This window comes from Entelurus aequoreus, linkage group LG10 (assembly GCF_033978785.1).
Source record: "Entelurus aequoreus isolate RoL-2023_Sb linkage group LG10, RoL_Eaeq_v1.1, whole genome shotgun sequence".
NCBI lineage: Eukaryota > Metazoa > Chordata > Actinopteri > Syngnathiformes > Syngnathidae > Entelurus > Entelurus aequoreus.
In genome coordinates this window covers 23505150-23529652 of record NC_084740.1, presented here as the reverse complement: position 1 = coordinate 23529652, position 24503 = coordinate 23505150, and the positions used below count along the sequence as shown (strand labels likewise).

Below are 24503 nucleotides of genomic sequence, written 5' to 3'. Positions count from 1 at the left end.
CGTAAAAATAAGCAAATACAAATGAAGAAGCATTTCCTTAATATTCTATAAAACTCTACAACTATTATTGTACAGTGGAACCTCGGTTTACAAACTTAACCAGTTCCTGAACAGGGTTCGTCAATCGAAAAGTTTGTAAAGTGAAGCAAAGTTCTCCATAAGGCACAATGAAAATGTGAATAATTGTTTCCAGCTTTGACAAAAGTCCATATTTTAGTGAATATTTGTACACTTTGAACACATAACCATATATACAGTGGTTTATATCCAACAAACACAAGCTATTAACGAGCTACGACAACAAGCTGAACTGCACTGCAAAAACTGAAATCTAAGTAAGATTAAATATCTCAAATAAGGGTGATATTTGCTTATTTTCTGTCTGATAAGATAATTCTTCTCACTAAGCAGATTTTATGTTAGTGTTTTAGTTGTTTTAAGGGTTTTGGTCCTAAATGATCTCAGTAAGATATTACAGCTTGCTGCTGAGATTTGATGACCTATATTGAGTAAAACATGCTTGAAACTAGAATATCAACTGATGCAAAGCTGTGTCATCAACACTCACAAGTATAAAACTACTTTTTTAAAGTAATAATTTCTTACTTCAAGCATGAAATAAAAAAAGTCATGCTGCCTTGCGCATATCATTATGTCAAGATAATGGCATTAGCATTTACTTATTTAAGAATATTTTTCAACATATTGAGCAAAAACGTAAAAAAAAAAAAAATTCTACCAAGAAAAGTACAGTTGTTATTAGTGAGAATATACTTATTTTACGGTTCATTGAGGTTAGCTAATTTTACGTGTTTTGGAAAGTCTTGACAAGCCAAAACTTTATTGGCTTGTCAGATAATTTTGCTTAGTTCAAATAAAATACCACAAATTTTTGTATTTTTTTTTCTTGTTTTCGAACACTGACTTTTTGCAGTGTAGGGACTGAAAGTACTGACAGCCTACAGAACCAGGCCAGACACTACAAAGTTCTACAGGAGCTTAATTTAAAGATATTTTTCAACATATTGAGAAAAAATATTTTTATTTTTTTTTCTGTTAAGAAAAGTGCACTTGTTATTAGTGAGAATATACTTATTTTAAGGTATTTATTTATTTTAAATTGCCTTTCAAATATATATTCTTGGTGTTGGATTTTATCAAATAAATTTCCCCCAAAAAATGCGACTAATACTCTAGTGCAACTTATATACTGTATGTTTTTTTCCTTCTTTATTTGCATTTTCGGCCGGTGCGACTTATACTCTGGAGCGATTTAGAATCCGAAAAATACGGTATATATACATGTATATACATATGAAATGATAGTACAACATGTCACGATTCTACGTACCAGGTTTCAGGCTCAGAAGGTGAAAAGGAGCAGAGAACGAGTAGTTTTAGTGGTAGAAGGTATGCACTCAGGTATAATTTAAGTCCATAAATGATCCAAATGCAGCAGTTGGAGTGTGTTCTCCAATATTGCCATCTGGAATGAACATGCAGTTTATTTATTGTACACACGCTGTGTTTGACAAACAGTCTTTATTCATTCAGTGTACAATGTTAGTACCATGCGCTGTAGGACGAAGGGAAATAATCATCTGTTAGATTGAAGGATGCACTTGGCTAAGTTGACTAACAAACACTTCATTTGCTCCATCATCTACTGACACAATATTTATCATCTGGGGACGAGAATGTGAGACAAAGAAAGAAACAACATTTGTTCAATACAGTGGTGGGTAATAAATAGAAATGTAATAACACAGACACATGTTGACTATTGCATTCTGCCATCCCAGCCCGTTCAGACTACAAAGTGAGGACTCATGCAAATGTCACTGCGTCGTCAACTAGGACTTCTCCACGCGCTTCTTCTTCTGGAACTTCCTGAACTGCGACTGGATGGCGACGGCCGCCTTCTCCGTCTCCGGGTTGTCCATGTCGATGTCGAAGTCCTCGGGCATGTCCGTCTTGGACGCGTCTGGAGGAGGGAAATAAATGAAAGTGAGTTTTCGGTTGTCATCTGCTTTATAGCGTTTCTCAATATTATACATCATTTACTACAGTACGTACGGTGTATTGTTCCACATATTTACTTCATTTTTAATTTAAATTTTTTTAAATTTATTTTACTGGAGAAATTATGTACATTTATTGTGAGATAATGTTTTTATGCCACCTTTGACCCCACCAAAAATGACTTAAATGTATTTAAATAAGTTAACGGAAATAAATAAATAACCACAATAAGTAGAATATACAAACAGTTTTTTCAAAATAATCCAATAAAATGCTTGCGTTCAATTAGTTTTCACGTCAATAATGTGTGTGTATATATATGTATGTATGTATGTATGTATGTATGTATGTATATATATGTGTATGTATATATATATATATATATATATATATATATATATATATATATATATATATATATATATATATATATATATATATATATATATATATATATATATATATATATATATATATATATATATATATACATATATATATATATATATATATATATATATATATATCCAGCCGAGTCATACCAAAGACTATAAAAATGGGACCCATAACCTCCCTGCTTGGCACTCAGCAACACGGGTTGACACTACCGTTCAAAAGTTTGGGGTCACATTAAAATGTCCTTATTTTCAATGAAGATAACTTTAAACTAGTCTTAACTTTAAAGAAATACACTCTATATATTGCTAATGTGGTAAATGACTATTCTAGCTGCAAATGTCTGGTTTTTGGTGCAATATCTACATAGGTGTATAGAGGCCCATTTCCAGCAACTATCACTCCAGTGTTCTAATGGTACAATGTGTTTGCTCATTGGCTCAGAAGGCTAATTGATGATGAGAAAGCCCTTGTGCAATCATGTTCACACATCTGAAAACAGTTTAGCTCGTTACAGAAGCTACAAAACTGACCTTCCTTTGAGCAGATTGAGTTTCTGGAGCATCACATTTGTGGGGTCAATTAAACGCTCAAAATGGCCAGAAAAAGAGAACTTTCATCTGAAACTCGACAGTCTATTCTTGTTCTTAGAAATGAAGGCTATTCCACAAAATTGTTTGGGTGACCCCAAACTTTTGAACGGTAGTGTTTATATATATATATATGTATATATATATATATATATATATATATATATATATATATATATATATATATATATATATATATATATATATATATATATATATATATATATATATATATATATATATTAATATAGTATTGTATACTATTGGAATACATATTTGGCATTAGGTACAAGCTGTTTTTATGCCACGTTTGCCCTTACCAAAACAAACAGATGAATGTAGTGACATAAGATACCCAAAATATTAAAAAATTAAATATTACATACGGTAGTAAAAAAAAAATAAAACAATAAAAAATACAACAACAACAAAAATTAAAAATACTAATATATATATATATATACACATATACTGTATATAAATATATAAATAATTACAACTTATAATAATATAAATATTAATAAATATTGTAAATATTACATATTATTATTGTAAAAACTAATTCTGTTGTGATATATAGTAATAAGTTATTTGTATTTTACAAAAAAAAACAGTTAAATGTAGTAAAATAAGATCCCCAAAATATATTTAAAATAAGCAGATAAATAACCACAATAAGAACAATCGACGTTAGTAAAACAATTATTTATCATACAAGAGTTATAGATAAAACTATATAAATTAATAAAACCAATTTTATTCAAACTAATCATAATGCAACACATCAAATCACATATATAAATCTAAACATTGATATAAATATTAATAATAATAATATCCATCCATCCATCCATCCATCTTCTTCCGCTTATCCGAGGTCGGGTCGCGGGGGCAGCAGCCTAAGCAGGGAAGCCCAGACTTCCCTCTCCCCAGCCACTTCGTCGAGCTCTTCCCGGGGGATCCCGAGGCGTTCCCAGGCCAGCCGGGAGAGATAGTCTTCCCAACGTGTCCTGGGTCTTCCCCATGGCCTCCTACCGGTCGGACGTGCCCTAAACACCTCCCTAGGGAGGCGTTCGGGTGGCATCCTGACCAGATGCCCGAACCACCTCATCTGGCTCCTCTCAATGTGGAGGAGCAGTGACTTTACTTTGAGCTCCCCCCGGATGACAGAGCCTCTCACCCTATCTCTAAGGGAGAGACCCGCCACCCGGCGGAGGAAACTCATTTCGGCCGCTTGTACCCGTGATCTTGTCCTTTCGGTCATAACCCAAAGCTCATGACCATAGGTGAGGATGGGAACGTAGATCGACCGGTAAATTGAGAGCTTTGCCTTGCGGCTCAGCTCCTTCTTCACCACAACGGACCGATACAGCGCCCGCATTACTGAAGACGCCGCACCGATCCGCCTGTCGATCTCACGATCCACTCTTCCCTCACTCGTGAACAAGACTCCGAGGTACTTGAACTCCTCCACTTGGGGCAAGATCTCCTCCCCAACCCGGAGATGGCACTCCACCCTTTTCTGGGTAATAATTATAATAATAATAAAATAATAATATTGTAAATCTGATAAATATTACAAATATTAATACCTCTTGTAAATATTTGTATTATTGTAAAAAATGTACGTGGTGATATACAATAATTCGTTTTTTTTTGTTTTTTTATTGGAATACTTGTGTACATATTTGGCATTTATTGCAAGCTGTTTGTTTTTATGCCACCTTTGCCCACTCCCCCCCCCCAAAATGAGTTACATGTAGTTAAAATAAAATAAAATAAAAAATAAAAACAATACATACGGTAGTCAAATAAATTGTGTGTATACATATATATATATATATATATATATATATATATATATATATATATATATATATATATATATATATATATATATATATATATATATATATATATATATATATATATATATATATGTACATAAACTATATTAAAACTAACCATGACGCAACACATTAAATCACATATATAAATCCAAATAATATATTATTAATATAATAATACAAAAATAACAATAGTCTAAATCTAATAATTGATACAATTATTAATACATATTGTAAATATTCTTTATTATTATTGTGATACAAATGTGTGTTCTGATATATAGTAATTAGTTATTTGTATTTATTTATTTGAATACATATTTGTCTTTTATGGTGAGCTAATATTTTTATTCCACCTTCCCTCTCCCCCACAAATGAGTTAAATTTAGCTTAACAAATGGAATATACTAAAATCTTAAAAAATAATAATACATAGTACAAACATATTTAATTTATCAAAAGGACGGCGTGGCGAAGTTGGTAGAGTGGCTGTGCCAGCAATCGGAGTGTTGCTGGTTACTGGGGTTCAATTCCCACCTTCTACCTTCCTAGTCACGTCCGTTGTGTCCTTGGGCAAGACACTTCACCCTTTGCCTCTGATGGCTGCTGGTTAGCGCCTTGCATGGCAGCTCCCGCCATCAGTGTGTGAATGTGTGTGTGAATGGGTAAATGTGGAAATACTGTCAAAGCGCTTTGAGTACCTTGAAGGTAGAAAAGCGCTATACAAGTACAACCCATTTATTTATCATTATTTATAAATTAATATTAAAGAAAATAATCTATAAATGTATAAAACCAACTTCAATTAAACTCTTCATCACCATAATACAATACATTAAATACAATACATATACCTAAACATTTACATAATATATATATTACATATTCAAAAAAATAAGAGGGAAAATTAAGGGGGCTCCTATTCTCTTTCATGCAAAAAAAAACCCAACTATATTGAGTTTGTGTAAATTATCTCTTCACTGGTTTATTGAACAGATGTTTGCGTTTAATTTGTGCTCACATCAATACAATTTATATACAAATAGATTTAGTATTTTATTGTATTGGAATACGTGTGTAGATATTTGTCATTTAGTGTGAGTTAATGTTTTATTCCACCTTTGCCCCTTCCCCAAAATGAGTTAAAGGTAGCTAAATACAGGAATCAAAATATATTAAAGTTTTATTAATTCACAAACAATATACAAAAAAGTTTTGAAAAAAAAATATTACAAAATTAATGAATATTTAAAAAAATAATATATAAATGTATAAAATAATTATATTAAAACTAATCATAATACAATACACTAAATGAAATATATAGATCTAAACATTAATATAAATACTATTAAATACAATAGTGTACATCTAATAAGGCACATAACTCTTAATACAAATATTATATATTATTATTGTAATAGAAATGTATGTTATGATTATATTACCAAGTTTATTATGGGAATTATGGGAGCTACTATTTTCTTTCATTCTTAAAATATATAAATTGAGTTAATGTAAATGAGCTCTTCGCGGATTTATTGAACAGATGTCTGCATACAATTTGTGTTCAGATCAATACACTTCATTTGTAGCTTTTCACAGAGATCACACAGAAGGCCCAAAAGGTCAAATGTCTGCCCTCGTTTTTAACGTTATTAAGTGAACGGTGAGTGAACCGAGAGCATTTGTTTCTCAGGTCAAAGGTCACAGGATTGATTCATGGATTGTCCTCCAGTTGGTAATCCTCTTTGGAACGCTGACAAAACCCAACTGACTGTAATCCAAAAATAAATGTGAAAGTTTATGCATTTCAAGCCTTACATTAATAATGCATGAACAACTTCAAACAAGTCTCAGCAGATCGGATTATATGAGTTCCAAATTAAGAAATGAATAACAATAGTTATGCATACAGCACAATCGTACCAATGCGAAACATCGCTATTACTGGGACTTAAATTGGATCATTTCCCATTTTAGGGTCAGAATAGAATATGTTAATAAAGCTGGAATTATTCCGGATTCAAAAGGTCATGACACGTTTGTGAACGCCACTGAGACTCAGACATGTAAAGTAATGTAATGTAATATTATGGTATGTAATGTCATGTAATTGTATGATATTTCAATGCAATGCAAAGTGACCCTAACAATGTAATGTGATGTAACGTAATGTAATGTAACGTAATATGTCATGTCATGTCATATAATGTAACGTAATATGTCAGGTCATGTCATGTAATGTAACGTAATGTAATGTAAAGTAATATGTCATGTCATGTTATGTAATGTAATGTAATGTAATGTCATGTCATGTCATGCAATGTAATTAGGGCTGCAACAACTAATCGATTAAAATCGATTATTAAAATAGTTGCCGATTAATTTAGTCATCGATTCGTTGGATCTATGCTAAGCGCATGCGCAGAGTTTTTTTTTTTAATTTGTATTTTTTTTTTTTTTAATAAACCTTTATTTATAAACTGCAACATTTACAAACAGCTGAGAAACAATAATCAAAATAAGTATGCTCCAAGTATGCTGTTTTTTTTCAATACAATACTGGATAGGATAGAAATGTAGTTTGTCTCTTTTGTCCGATTATTAATCGATTAATCGAAGTAATAATCGACAGATTAATCGATTATCAAATTAATCGTTAGTTGCAGCCCTAAATGTAATGTAACACAATATGTCAAGTCATGTAATGTAATGTAACGTAATGTAACGTAATATGTCATGTAACGTAATGTAACGTAATGTAATGTAACGCAATGTAATGTAACGTAATATGTAATGTTATTTCATGTAATGTAACGTAATGTAATGCAAAGTAATATGTCATGTCATGTCATGCAATGTAATGTAACACAATATGTCAAGTCATGTAATGTAATGTAACGTAATGTAATGTAAAGTAAAGTAATATGTCATGTTATTTAATGTAATGTAACGTAATGTAATGTAAAGTAATATGTCATGTCATGTAATAAAATGTAACGCAGAGTAACCCTAACCAATGCAATGTAACGTAAAGCTGATAGAACATGCAGACTGACTAATTAGGAAGCACCAGAAAGCGCTGAAGGCGGCACAGCAAAGCGAGGCGCGGCGATAACGCGTGCATTGACACTGTCGCTAATCCCACTTTCATCCCCCGAGACGGGCCCTGACTTCTTGTATCTTGCTGCCGGAGGCTGGATCACTAACTGCTGCGTCAAGACAAGATTCCGATGCTACATTAATTGATATCGACTTTTTCAGTTCTCCAATGATTGCTGCTTGTTTGCAGCCGGGAAGAGCTGACGATTGAGTTGTGACCTTCATCACTGACTCACCACCGCACAGAAATCTCATTGATGAATATAAACTACGAGCATCTGGAACGTCTGGAGGAAGAGTGGAGATACCGCAACTTACAAGTATTTTAAGATGTGACTTGTTGCTCGCTTTTTGTTATGCTTTAAGTCGCGTGCATGCATTTGAGTTACTAGAATGTTGAGTGCAGACACAACAATTGTTACATCTATAAACACAACCATTGTTATATCTATGAACACAACCATTGTTATATCTATGAACACAACCATTGTTATATCTATGAACACAACCATTGTTATACTGTATCTATATACACAGCCATAGTTACATTTATGGACACAACCATTATTATATCTATGGACACAACCATTATTATATCTATAGACACAACCATTGTTATATTGTATCTATATACACAACCATAGTTATATCTATGAACACAACCATTGTTATATCTATAGACACAACCATTGTTAAATTTCTGGACACAAACTTTGCTATATCTATAGACACAACCATAGTTGTCGTCGTCGGCGGTCACTCGAAACGAGTATGACTGTCCTCCATCCGGGATGTTAGGGTGGATTCCCTATATGGAGGACGCCTGTGCGTGGAATCTTTTAATGTGGGGAGACTGGTGCACGGTCAGCCACCACACAGTCCTTGGCATTGAGCGGGCCAGGGTCCAGTGGCATGGAGACCAAGACGACTGGGGACCCGTCTTTGCTGCAGCCTTCATCCGCCTTCCCAGCCGTTGTGGTGCATTCCGCTGCCGCCATCTTCCGCCTGGTCCACCGTTGAGGCGGTTTTCACTATTCGCCCATAGCTGGGGTTATTTACCCATAGCTGGGACAGGGGTTGACTGGGCACCAGGGCATGTCCACACACCGGTGGGCCTGCATGCCCCGTCTCTGGGGCCCCCTGCTGCTCCGAGATCCCGTACAACTTAGCCTGGAACCGCGAGGTTCCAGTTACCGTGTGTGGCCACGAGGAGGCATGTACGAGTCTTGACAATGGAGAGGCTATGTACCGGCTGAGGAGGCTTATGCACTCGGCTCCTCTTTTCGCCCTCTGAGACAGAGGGCTAGCCGGCGGCACTAGCTGAAAGCAATGAGTATCAGGCAGAAGCAGCATGCAGCATAGCAAGCAAAAGCGGCATGCAGCATGCACTAACTACAGGTACTACTACTCCAAGGCTACTGCACTAGACGCATCACATCGCCCTGTGCGATGTTTTCTGCACACACACACACAACCATAGTTATAGCTATAGACACAAGCGTTGTTATATCTATGGACAACCATTGTTATATTTCTGGACACAGCTTTTGTTATATCAATAGATACATCCATAGTTATATTTATGGACACAACCATTGTTATATCTATAGACACAACTATTGTTATATTTCTTGAAACAACCTTTGTTATATCTATAGACACAACCTTTGTTATATCTATGGACACAACCACTGTTATATTTCTGGACACAACCTTTGTTATATCTATAGACACCACTTTTGTTATATTAATGGACACAACCATAGTTATATCTATGGACAAAACCACTGTTATATCTATAGACACAACCTTTGTCATATCTATGGACACAACCATAGTTAAATCTATAGACACAACCTTTGTTATATTTGTGGACACAAACAGATATCTATGGTCAAAACCATTGTTATATCTATGGTCAAAACCATTGTTATATCTATAGACACAACAATAGTTATATCTATAATATAGACACAACCATTGTTATATTTATAGACACAACCATAGTTATATCTATGGACACAACCATAGTTATATCTATGGATACGACCATAATTACATCTATAAACACAACCATAGTTACAGTATATCTATGGACACAACCATAGTTATATATATGGACACAACCATAGTTATATCTATGGACACAACCATTGTTATATTTATGGACACAGCCGACACAACAATAGTTACATCAAGAGACACAACCATAGTTATATCTATAGATGCAACCATAGTTATATCTATAGACACAAACCTTGTTATAATTAAGATGATCTTCAAGCACACCTGTGAAGTGAAAACCATTTCTCTTGAAGCTCATCGAGAGAATGCCAAGAGTGTGCGAAAAAGTAATCAGAGCAAAGGGTGGCTATTTTGAAGAAACTAGAATATAAAACATGTTTTCAGTTATTTCACCTTATTTTGTTAAGTACATAACTCCACATGTGTTCATTCATAGTTCATAGTTCATACAGTACAAACGTTTGGCCTGTACTGTACAGAGAGCCAAACCCAAAACAGCAGGTGGGGTTCCAAGGGACCAAGGGACCACCGGCCCCGCGCAGTCAGACCAGCCAGCGACAGGACCCCCAGAGCCAGGGCCAGCGGCAGGCCATAGACAGACGGGCCCAGCAAAGGACAAGGCACAGGAGAAGCAGGGGACAGCCAGGGTTTGGCTTTCTAACTAAGAATAGGGTTTGGCTTAAGGTTTGGGGTTTGCATTGTAGTAAAGTTTAGCGTTATAGTTATCCTTATAGTTAGGTCAAGTATTAGAGTTTTATTCAGGTTTGGGTTGGGGCTGGGATTAAGGTTAATAGTAGGGCTCGGGTTAAGTTTAGGTAAAGTTTAGAATCAGGCTGCAAGGCCTGAGATAAATTGTCTGTCTTTCTTTATGAATGTCTGAATGCGACAGTGACGGATCACTCTCAGTCTGAGGATGTCTTTCCATTTTCAATCTATTTCCTCTGACAGCACCATCAGTGTCCCTGCCTCCACATAATATCTGCCGTCAGGCCATTTCAACAGAGGGTGCTGTTTATGTAAAGGGTTTTGCTGCGTGATAACAACTTGCGCCAATAGATGCAAGGTACTGACATGACTCCCCGGCATGGTGCCAACTTCTTCCACCGTGAAGATGAAATGGGTTCACAAGTGACATCATGAGGCCGTCCTCGCTTGGCCGTCTTTCAGAATGTCTTTTCAAAAAGTGTCTCCGGGGAGACGTGAAATGTGTGGCTCTTTATTGATTTCACCGCTTAAAAAGCAGTCGGGCCATGAGAGGGATTTGTGGACGAGACGCATGAAAACTGACTTCCAGACCTTGAGACAAGTGAGACGGATCGGGAAAGTCAAAATGCAGCTTAAGGTAATGTGATGCAGCGTTTTACACTATTTATTTCGGCTTAAGAGGCTTCTAACAGAGATTTACTTAAAACTGAATCTGAGTCCCTTAATAGCGATGCTAAATCTCAGCAATTACATTTACTACATTTGCGGGATTGTAAGCTACTGTGTGCTGTACAATGTCATATTATGATTTTTTATTCACATTCAAAACACTTCCTTGTGGTCTACATTACGGGTAATGAGGGTTGCCAATCGTCGTTTGAAAAACGAACATTTTCTGTTTTTTAGAAACAAATGTACATGTTCCGTATTGAGCTCTCAAGGGACACACTTTGTCCCATACTTTTATTTACCGTGAGAATAAAAAATAGTATGAAAACATCAATAGATTCCATAGAATACATCTTTGACAAGAGTTTGACGCAAGCTAAGGCTAAACCAATCGATGACAGCATGTCTGATCGCTCACCTGTCAAGTCCAGTTGCCTCCACTCAGCCTTTGCAAATAATATAAAACTCCTTACATACAAATAAAGAAGGCAAACAAAAACATTAGGTCGACCAGCCCCACAAAGGTGTCCATTATTTTTTTTCAGGGAGTTGGCAACCCTACCTGTAATGCTAGCGTTTTGGTAAAAATTTTGCATACATTTTAGGGGTGTCAAAAAAATTGCTACTTGATTCCTATGTGTAACAATTGTTACACACATATATACTGTATGTATGTGTGTGTGTGTATATATATATATATATATATATATATATATATATATATATATATATATATATATATATATATATATATATATATATCAGTGGAGGCTGGTGACTTCCAGAATTGAGGAGGCCATTTTTTTCCGCTTGCTCACTTCACTCGCGATGGAATGTTCCCTGTTCTCTTATCTGTCTTTGTGCTGGCCAAAGGCATACTATTTGGAGTGTAAGCTACAGTCAGAAAGTTCTTGCTGATGCAATTCATTGTGCAGAGCTTAGCCTTGTGCCTTCCTGAAGAAATTACATTGCTGTAAGTCTATGAGCCTGCCTGATAATTAAGCTGAGAAATGACATTTGGATGTTATATAAACGCCAAGTGAACATGTGTAAAAGGCAGGAATTTTAATTATGTAGTTAAAAACAATTTTGTTTAGCTTACATTTTTCATTCTTCTACAGCTTCAACATGTAATCACCAATTTAATCAAGTTTAGCATATAAAAAGGATAAGATAACACTTTCTTTATCATATGTAGTTTTATTCAATATATTTAATATAAAATATGTAAAAATATGGTTCCAGTTGGCTTTATCTGCTGAGAAACACAGACAAAATGGAGTGTTATTACTACTGAGAACTAGTGGTGTAACACTGGTAGAGACATCTAATTAGTTCAACTCACATCTGGTTTAGCTGAGGGGCGGCATGCTCTCTCCTGGACTCCAGGTATCTATCTCCAGCCCAAGATCTCAAATTGCGCCAGAATCTCGCCGATTTCCGAGGTCGTTTTAAGCAAAAGTATTTGGCTATATGAGCTATAAACTTCACGGATGATAGCCAGGGGTGTTCTCTAAATTTCCTGAAAAGCACAAGTTGATAGGACACTCGTAGCCACTATGGCGAGTGTTTGTTTGACTGAAGTGGCTGGCGAATTCTCAAAATGGCTTCTGTGTTGATTAGGAAAGGAAAGGATTGATTCCAAATGAACCAGTAGCATGTGATTGGACGAACAAAATGTCAATCTTTCAGCCCTGGACACAATGCATGGTGAGGCCAGGCCTCCGTTGCCCACCCATTTTCAGTGATCTGGCCAATCACATATTGGCATGAAAAAGCATGCATTACATTGACTTCTATGAGAAGCTAATTTCCTAGGGGAGGCCTGGCCTCCCTTAATACAAACTGATAGGGAAATCTGGCCTGTTGCTTTACAATTGCAATATTGGGTTTTAGCCATGGGAACATTTAGATTTATGAACAAAACTAAAATAATATGAATATAAAAAATAAAAAATATGTTTTTTGTTAAAATAAATAAATAAAATAAATATATTTATTGTTTTTTTTAAATCTCTCTCTTCTCTCAAATTATTGGGGAGGCCAGGCCTCCTCCACCTCTATGGAGGAGCCTCCACTGATATATATATATATATATATATATATATATATATATATATATATATATATATATATATATATATATATATATATATATATATATATATATATATATATATTCATTTTTTCCCCCATAATCTGTCAAGCAGTTTTCTTTAACTGATATAGAAATTTATCAGAGCTGTTTATCTGTTTTATGGAGGAATGTAGTTACTCATAGAACTGGCACCCAATGTTATCAAAAAATCGAGAATCGACTCTGAATCGAATCGTTACCCCCAGGAATCAAAATGGAGTCGTGTGGTGCCCAAAGATTCACTGGCCTAATAAATATCTACTTTGCAGACCATCGCCAAGCCCCCTTTTTTAAACATGTGTTTATTGAGTTTTTACTGACAAACAATTGACAACAGTAAATGCAAATACATCAATTGCTGTTCCCCCAACAAGTAAAACAAAAACTACATATATATATATATATATATATATATATATATATATATATATATATATATATATATATATATATATATATATATATATATATATATATATATATATATATATATATATATATATATATATCCAGCCGAGTCATACCAAAGACTATAAAAATGGGACCCACAACCTCCCTGCTTGGCACTCAGCAACACGGGTTGGAGTTGGGGGTTAAATCACCAAAATGATTCCCGGGCGCGGCGCCGCTGCTGCCCACTGCTCCCCAAGGGGATGGTTCAAATGCAGAGGACAAATTTCACCACATCTAGTGTGTGTGTGACAATCATTGGTACTTTAATCTTTAATCTTTAATATACTAAAACAACAATAATAGTAATACCATTAATAATAAATAAAGAAAAGAAAAAAACAGACAAAAAGGAACCACAGACAGATGTCAACATAAAACCACAGACAGCTACATTCCTGAATGGCCTTAGAGAGATATAACAACCAACAAGCACACAAAAGGCTCATCAACCACCCACATCCCAATAGTGTTTCAATCAGGGTTAATTTGGAGATCAGTTTCTCCTACATATCTCTGAAAGATGCAGAACAACCATTCCATGTCAGCCTAATCTTCTCCAATTTGAGAACATACAAAACATCTTTAATCCAGCGGGTGTGGCAAGAGGGTCAAGCACCTTTTCGAGCGTCGTTCTGCAGGCTGTCGTGTATGAGATACGCTCTTGTGAGGTACATCATAAAATTAGAATTATAGATCATGTGATGGGATCGGGGGCCGATATTTGCCTTTTTTAACGGATCTTTACCGCAGCTGTGTTCAAGTGTTTACGTTGCTAAAGTTTGTACTCGCACAAAAGATTCCTTTAAAGGAGATGCACGACACGATTATGTTTCATATTCCACACAGGCAGAAGATGCATGAATTCCAAGAGGGGGCATGTCTTGCCAGAACACCGGCCCTTGTCGTCTGTCCAGAGTGCAAAGCTGCTTCTAAGATACTGTACTAATCCTCACCACCACGGTGGAAAATGAAAAAAATAAAACGTTTCTTATATGTACTATTATCACTGGAGGACTATAGAAAAAGGAATGGCTAAGCGTATTACACACACACACACACACCAACCAGGACGACACAAGAAGCTAACGTTAAAGCTTCGATGTAAAGTAGGGGTGATTGATTGATTGATTGATTGAGACTTTTATTAGTAGATTGCACAGTGCAGTACATATTCCGTACAATTGACCACTAAATGGTAACACCCGAATAAGTTTTTCAACTTGTTTAAGTCAGGGTCCAAGTTAATCAATTCATGGTAATTCATCGATATTATTGATGCCTCATATGAATTGCAACCCAGCAATTGCAGCTATTCTTAAAGTGTGGTACGCGGGCTCCATCTACTGGTACGTCAAAGAATCACCTAATTAAATATTCAAACACAGTCTCACTGTTCAATCTGTGTGTAATGTTACAGAGGCCAACAATATTAAATATACCTGTTAAATAAAACCTCTGCTTTGTTTTTGATGAATACTTTGGCCTACAACGCTACTGTATTTTAATACTGGTCATTATGGTGGTACTTGGAGAGTGTTTTCTGAGATGATACTTGGTAAGAAAAAAAGAAGTTTGAGAACCACTCAGTTACTCTCAAAGTATCGGATAGGATTTGAGGACCAAAAAATCGGATCGGGATCGCAGGCCAAAAATGTTGATCATGACATCCCTAATTTCAACGCTTCCAAACTGTTATATATATATAAGAAGAAGTGAACCTCTGTTGGTCAGTCAGCATTTTTCAGCACCAATGCTGGTTCAAAACTAACTGTCACGGCGCAAGCGCATGCCGTATTCAATCTGCAATCTACACACCTGACGCTGATGAGGCTCCGCGCTTTTTAAGCCAGCGCAACCTGCGTTCCAGGGCCAGAACGTAGACCCTTGTATAGTACAGTAAGCCTGCACATCTCTAGCTCTCTCCCTATTTTCATTCGCTCTCTCTCTGTTTCTCCTCCTCTGTGCTCATTGTCTTGTGTCCTGTGTCGTCATCCTGCAGCGTTCCTCCGTTTCCTGGTTTCGAGCAGTGTGTCTCGTCTCCCCGAATTCCCTCTGGTTCCCTGGCTGCCTTCCTGGATTTCGACCTCTCGCCTGTACACAGACCTGACTTCCGCATCTCGCTCAACACGCACTTTCAACAACTCCTGGTAACACTCAGTTAAACACAACACGTAGTCACACCATACGTATCTTGATTCATTACACGCGTCATTTTACTGTATTAATAAACATGCTTAGAGCTAAACGACGTCCCTGCCTCTGTGCCGTCTCCTTCTCCCACTGTACCGTTACACTAACACTAAAACAACAGTAAATTCTTCCTAAGGTAAAAAAAACAACTGAATAAAATCTCTGGCTGTTCCAACATACCAAAAAAGTATATGTATGTTTGCGTATGTCGCCCTGCCAGGATGTGTGTTTAATGTTGAAATCGGTATGTGAAAGTCAAAAAGTGACCCTTCATCCATCAAACAGCCTTGAAGTGCGAGCAAAGTGTGAGGGCGCCCTGCAGGAGCGATCGATACGCGGATACACATGAAGGACGATATTGATCACCACTGCAGGCTCGCTTGCTAACTCGCACTCTGTCAAATTTTCCGCGTTAGGGTTGGACATGCGGTAAATGTGTGTATAAAAAGAAAAAAAAAAGAAGCAGTTTGAGTTCTTTCTCGCACGGAATAACTCCAAATAAGCAAGAGATGAATTCACCACAAACAACTAGACGTTACAGTAGAGCTAATTAAAAACGTGTGCAGGAAGTGGGTCATCATCGCTGAGAGCCCGCTGCTATCTATTTATAAAAAAAACAAGGATGACTTTGATCTCTAAAGGTGAGCTCAGTCAAATTATTCCTGGGCTTGTTCACAAAGAGGAGCTTACTCCAGCAGACTACATGCTAAAGGAAGACCGGTTACATGAAGGTTCCATATGACACATAGTAGGTACACAAATTTATAGTGTTTTTTTTACTATAGCTAACTAACAAAAGAAAGAAAAAAGGTCCACTGCAGAAGGCACTGGTTCTCAAGAGGATATGGTGCAAATGGAATAGACAACATGAATACATGTACGTATAAAGAATATTAGATCATAAACTGGAACACCCTTGAAGAGGTCAATTCCATCAAAATATCAACAAATAGCTTACAGGCCTCGAATTTTAACTTTTTAAGGTCAAGGCAAGTGTTGCCTTAAAGGAGGGCTCATATTTTAGGGCACCAAGGCAAGTTAGAAGGGCACCAAGGCAAACATTATTTGCTTTCCAGGGAGCGGCTCCAAAGCATGCATGCATACATATACAGTTTTTTTTTTAAATTCATTATTAATATAAACTTGTCAACTTTTTGTCATTTAATGATGCCTGTATCTCTATTTTTACCTTTTGATAGAGGGAAGTATTTTTATGTATTATTTATTTTTATAAGTTATGTACATGTAGATGCTGTATCGCAGGGGTCCCCAAACTTTTTGACTCGGGGGCCGCATTGGGTTAAAACAATTTGGCCAGGGGCCGGTCTGTACATATATATATACATATATATATATATATATATATATATATATATATATATATATATATATATATATATATATATATATATATATATATATATATATATATATATATATATATATATATATATATATATATATATATATATATATAGATATAGATAGATAGATATCTATATATTAGATATCTATATATATATATCTATATATATGTATATTATATATATATATATTAGATATATTTATATATATATATATATCTAATATATATATATGTACATATATATATATATTAGATATATTTATATATATAAGATATATTTATATATATATATATTAGATATATTTATATATATATATATTAGATATATTTATATATATATATATATATATGATATATATATATATATATACAGTATATATATGTATATATATGTATATATATATACAGTATATATATACTAGATATATATAGCGCACTTTCCGCGCGCGCGATGATGTCGCGTTATCGATGAGAAAATGCATTTTTAGACAATATGATTTGCCTGAGCGGCTAGGAGACACCGTGAGTAGCAAGCGGTACAAAGTGGATTAGAAAAGACAGAGTTTTTTTTTTTTAATATTTGGGACTTTATTTTGATTTTGGACGCTGGCGGGCCGGATCCGGCCGGCGGGCCGTAGTTTGGGGACCCCTGCTGTATCGGGACAGATCCATTAAGAGTTTGAGTAGAAATATGTTGTATAGGAATTAACTGCACACAATAAAACATTAACAAAATTATGTGTCAAATATTTTTTCAAGTAATACCTTTGCGACATGAAAAAAAACATGGCAGTTACTTTTTGATATCAAAATAAAACACAAAGCAGTTTGGCTAATAAAGATAAAGTCTAATAAACAAGATGTGTTCTTCTCTAATGCCACCCTTGTGGTTCAGTACAACAGTTTGGCCAACAACAGCCAGGAGTGACAGCATGTTTCCTCACCTCATTAACTCTGTCACAGCAGCTGATGGACGCTGTATTGTCAAAATGAAAGCAACATCATATGGTTTTTCTCCTTCGCTGTATACTTTTAGTGTGGGGACAAGTGCGTCTGTCTCCAATATTGTCCACACCTGTCTCCATCTAAACACAGCAGTGCGCTCTTAAACACATGGCGGGAAACAAAGGAAAAAGATTGCAAAGCGAGCGCGTGGCCCTATAGTGTCCTCTCTCACCTGAACCCTTAAAGATTAAAGATTAAAGTACCAATGATTGTCACACACACACTAGATGTCCTCTGCATTTGTCCCATCCCCTTGGGGAGCAGTGGGCAGCAGCGGCGCCGCGCCCGGGAATCATTTTGGTGATTTTACCCCCAACTCCAACCCCCCTTAACAACCGCATGCTGTCCAGGCGTCTGCTCTTCCTCCATATAAACAGCGTGCCGACCCAGTCACATAATAATGTAGCGTTGGACGGGTTTAACAATGGTCTTTACTCGAAGATGTCAAGAAATGCTGACACGTCATATGATCTTTTAACTGATTTAACTGACGTTAATTTCAAAGACACTCACATACACTCAAGTAAATGCAAGGCATACCTGATCAACAGCCATACAGGTCACACTGACGGTAGACGTATAAGCAACTTTAACACTGTTACAAATATGCGCCACACTGTCAACCCACACCAAACAAGAATGACAAACACATGTCGGGAGAACATCCGCACCGTAACACAACATAAACACAACAGAACAAATACCCGGAATCCCTTGCAGCATTAACTCTTCCGGGACGCTACAATAACATCTACGGCTTTTGGAGCTCAGTGCACAACTGCAAACACAACAAGAAAGAGACGAAGCAGAAGAACGCAGAAGAGACATGGCGACGACGAGTAAGAAGAAGAAATACGCTTGCAAGTTCCAAAATGATTGGAAAAAAGAATTGCATTTCATCCAGGACAGCTCGAAGGGGAAGAGGTATGCTGCCTGCACCTCAACCCCGCCCCCGCACCCCCCATCTCCCGAATTCGGAGGTCTCAATGTTGGCAAGTATGCCTGACACACCCTGTTACTGTAATTTACCACGGACAGGCCCGGAAGCAATGGGAGGACAGTTTGACACTAGAACAGATGATTGCCATATCCAATATTTGCCATGGGGAAAATTGCCTGTAAATCAGAACCCCTATCACACTTGATTTCCTCTAATAGACACTGAAATAAAGACATATTTTCATACCCAAATCGTTTTTCAAAGCCACTTATACAAAGTTATTATGAAACTTGCATACTCGCACTGCGGTACAGATTTGTCTCACTCTTTGCCTAAAGTGATTATCCATATAATTGCACAAAGTGTGGAGTAAAAAGTGCTGCGATTTGCAGCGAGCTAACTCACAGAAGACATTAGTTTGCCGGTCGATGTTTACTTTGCCGCTGCTCAGGTGTATTGACAGGGAGCTTAACGCTAAACGTGATTTGTAAATTCATTTGCGCGTGACTTTCATTTCCCACCGCAGGCCTTGCGTAAATACAGTCAGTCTACTTTTCTAATCATGCGTATCCTCGTTGGAGGATTTACGGCGTCCTGCTGTTTTGCCTTATTCTGCCCAGCCGAGTCAGGCCGTTGTAACGCGACGTGACTTACGAGTGCGCTGTAAATCATGGCGTGGTCTAACAAAGTTACCGCAAAGTAAAATTGGCTTTTGGATGAGGCAAAAAAAAAAAAAAAAAAGTGTGAGATGCTGGATTGTCTTTGGTGATTCATTTGGATTAGAAGAGCACTGCAGCAGCCTGCTGATGGATGGTTCAGCCCAGCGCTCCAGCACACGCCATCATGACTCCAGGCTGCTGCAACATAATATGACCAAATAGTGCTCAAAAGTGACGGATGAGCTCATTTCTAATGCTTGCCGCTGTCATGTCGACAATGATGATGTGGTCAATGTGTGTGTGTGTGTGTCTGTCAATCATAGGACATGTGTCTTTTAAAAAGCTCATCATGAATACATGAGCCATCATGTTCTATAATCTCTGCCTGACTTGTTCTTCCTCCCACTCCTCCTCTTCCTCCTCAATCATTCCCTGAATGTCTCTGCGAGGCTCCCTGTAGTTCTTCACTTACATGATAAAAAATGTCTTCATATTGGACGTAATGTAATATTTACTTTACAGGAATCCCCCGCGGGTTCCTCTTATACCAGGGGTCGGCAACCCAATATGTTGAAAGAGCCATATTGGACCAAAGATACAAAAACAAATTTGTCTGGAGCCGCAAAAAATTAAAAGCCATATTACATACAGATAGTGTGTCATGAGATATAAATTGAATTAAGAGGACTAAAAGGAAACTAAATGACCTCAAATATAGCTAGAAATGAGGCATAATGATGCAATATGTACATATAGCTAGCCTAAATAGCATGTTAGCATCGATTAGCTTGCAGTCATGCAGTGACCAAATATGTCTGATTAGCACTCCACACAAGTCAATAACATCAACAAAACTCACGTTTGTGCATTCATACACACAGTTAAAAGTTTGGTGGACAAAATGAGACAGAAAAAGAAGTGGCATAAAACACGTCCTAGAAAGTCGGAGAAAGTTATATATGTAAACAAACTACGGTGAGTTCAAAGACCGCCAAAATTAGTAGGACAAAACGGCGCTCGCTAAATACTCGAATCAGTGAAGCATGTTTAATACAAACAGTGTGCTTTATAACAATTAGGGAGGTTTGTGTCATGTTTGTCCTCCTACAGAAACCATACTAAAACAAAAAATATATTTTTTTCCCCCACATCTTTTTCCATTTTTCATACATTTTGGAAAAAGCTCCTGAGAGCCACTAGGGCGGCGCTAAAGAGCCGCGGGTTGCCGACCCCCGTCTTATACCAATGCAGCTTATACCACGGCAACTACAGGAGATTCATTCTAACACTTACAGTAGGTATGCAATTATTTTTAAATACATAAATGCTATTACCACTAACACACAATTGTGTAATAACAGCCACACTTGTATGTGTTAAATAGAAATGTTGTTTAAAACACTACCACTAAACAAAATGTTATTCTAATTCTTCAAATGTTCCCAAATTTGTACAAAGCAAATACATTTTTAATTGAAATGTTTTATTTACATTTTATTTGATTATTTTTCATATATACCGTATTTTTCTGACTATAAGTCGCAGTTTTTTTCGTAGTTTGGCCGGGGGTGCGACTTATACTCAGGAGCGACTTATGTGTGAAATTATTAACACATTACCGTAAAATATCAAATAATATTATTTAGCTCATTCAAGTAAGAGACTAGACGTATACGATTTCATGGAATTTAGCGATCGAGAGTGACAGATTGTTTGGTAAACGTATAGCATGTTCTATATGTTATAGTTATTTGAATGACTCTTACCATAATATGTTACGTTAACATACCAGGCACGTTCTCAGTTGGTTATTTATGCGTCATATAACGTACACTTATTCAGCCTGTTGTTCACTATTCTTTATTTATTTTAAATTGCCTTTCAAATGTCTATTCTTGGTGTTGGGTTTTATCAAATAAATTTCCCCAAAAAATGCGACAAATATATGTTTTTTTCCTTCTTTATTATGCACTTTCGGCCGGTGCGACTTATACCTCGGAGCGACTTATACTCCGCAAAATACGGTACCCTATTTTCTGGACTATAGAAGCATTTAAGTCCCATCTTAAAACTCATTTGTATACGCTAGCCTTTAAATAGACCCCCCTTTTAGACCAGTTGATCTGCCGTCTCTTTTCTGCTCTGCCCCCCTCTCCTGTGTAGAGAGGTTATCAGGTGACCACAGATGAGGCGCTAGCTGTTCAAAGTCGGGACCCGGGTTAAAACACTCATCTGTGCATCAGTTGGAGACGTCTCTGCATTTGTGGTCCCCTCCAAGGTTTCTCATTGTATCCCATTGGGTTGAGTTTTTTCTTGCCCTGATGTGGGATCTGAGCCAAGGATGTCGTGTGGCTTGTGCAGCCCTTTGAGACACTTGTGATTAAGGGGTATATAAATAGTCTTTGATTGATTGATCGGAATATAAACCGCAGGCATTAAATTTTGAAAGAAATCAATATTTTTTACATATATTAGCCGCATCGGACTATGAGCCGCAGACATATACCGGTTTCTTGTGAGAAGGGATATTTACACAGGAAGATTTTGTAAATGTTTATTTACATACCTTCGTTAGCGAAGAAAAATCCATAGATTAGCCGCATCATTGTATAAGCCACGGGCTACGAAGCGTGGGAAAAAAGTAGCAGCTTGTAGTCCGTAAATTAATTCATACTTAAGATACCTAATACTGTAGGTTACATTAAGGTAACCATTCTCACATGGTTACATTTGCACAATATGTCTGAAAAGGAGTCGGATTTTAATTTTTGCTTTTACAATAATACTTATAACATAAATAATGATAATATTAATTTTATTAATAATAATAATACGGATATTAGTATCAATATTAATATTATTTATATTAATGATATTAATATAAATACTAGTAATGATAATAATTATTTTAAAAAACTAATAATAGAAAAGCATTCAAATGTAATTTCTTTAAATTGATTTACTTTAAGAAATAAAGGAAAAATGGTGGAAAATTATGGCAAAAAAGGATTCTGGCTGGAAACACCAGAATTTTCAACAACACCCGGCTCTATGAGTTAAAAGATGCCTTATGCCGGATGAGAAGCCGTGCTGCTGCGGTAGTACTAGATAAAATGTTAATAATTTTTTTATTGAAAGTTAAAATACCTGAAACTATCAAAACATGAAGGCACCCGGAAATAAGGGAATAAAATGGAAGTTACCGAGGGAAAGCAGGTAGGATTATGTTTGTTGTAAAAAAAAACACACTCTTCATCGTGTTTGTGGTAAGTATGTAGTGTTTTGATTCAAATGGCGCTCTCTGGTGGTATTATTCCGATGCAAAAAACTCACGTAAGCATAAAGGCATTAACATTTACAACCTTTAAAGTGCACACATCTGATATCGTGTATTTGCTCCCAGCAGGCACAAGACATTAAAACTACGTTGAGAACTTGTTGAATTAGGTCCTGATGTTGAACAACTCCAACATAACGTTGAAACAACATGCTCTTTGACGACGTTTAATCAATGTTGGGTTCTGACGTTGATTTGACCATTGAATTTTGGTCATTTCTCAACCAATAATCTACAACACAAATACAACATTAAAACAACAGGCTTTTTGACAATGTTTATTTAATATCAGGTTGTGACGTTGATTTGACCATTGAAATTTAGTCATTTCCCAACCAACAACGTAGATCCAACACTGGGACATCAATGTTGACTCAATTCACAAATACAACTATATTGCAAGGTTGTTTTAAAGTCAGTTTTCAAGGACATGTATGTTTAATCAACATTGTACTAGGGTTGTACGGTATACCGGTATTAGTATAGTACCGCAATACTAATGAATCAATTGACGGTACTATACCGCCTCTGAAAAGTACCGGTCCGCCACCAAATACCATTGGTGGATCTTCACCTGACATCCACTGTAATGATACCAAGTACAGTTGCGTATTAGGTCGATATTACTACGATTACGTCAATATTTTTTGGCATCACAACATCTTCTTTCATTTTTAAAAAATTTATATTATGTTTATAAACTCAGGAAATATGTCCCTGGACACATGAGGACTTTGAATATGACCAGTGTATGATTCTGTAACTACTTGGTATCGGATTGATACCCAAATTTGTGGTATCATCCAAAACTCATGTAAAGTATCAAACAACAGAAGAATAAGTGATTATTACATTTTAACAGAAGTGTAGATAGAACATGTTAAAAGAGAAAGGAAGCAGATATTAACAGTAAATGAACAAGTAAATTGATAATTCATGTTCTACCACTTGTCCTTAATATTTTTTTACAAAATAACAGAATGGAAAATGACACAATATGTTACTGCATATGTCAGCAGACTAATTAGGAGACTTTGTTTGTTTACTTACTAAAAAA

The 24503-nt window shown here is 36.2% G+C and overlaps 1 protein-coding gene across 1 annotated transcript in view; it reads right to left on the bottom strand.

The window, feature by feature from the left end:
• Nucleotides 1-1523: 1523 nt before the first annotated feature.
• The window catches only part of pcp4b (Purkinje cell protein 4b), a 68563-nt gene continuing 45583 nt past the window's right edge, over nucleotides 1524-24503 (bottom strand). Inside the window, exon 3 of the mRNA XM_062062079.1 lies at nucleotides 1524-1984. Within this exon, the coding sequence (XP_061918063.1) occupies nucleotides 1854-1984 (131 nt within the window). The 3' untranslated portion in view covers nucleotides 1524-1853. The remainder of the gene's footprint in view (nucleotides 1985-24503) is intronic.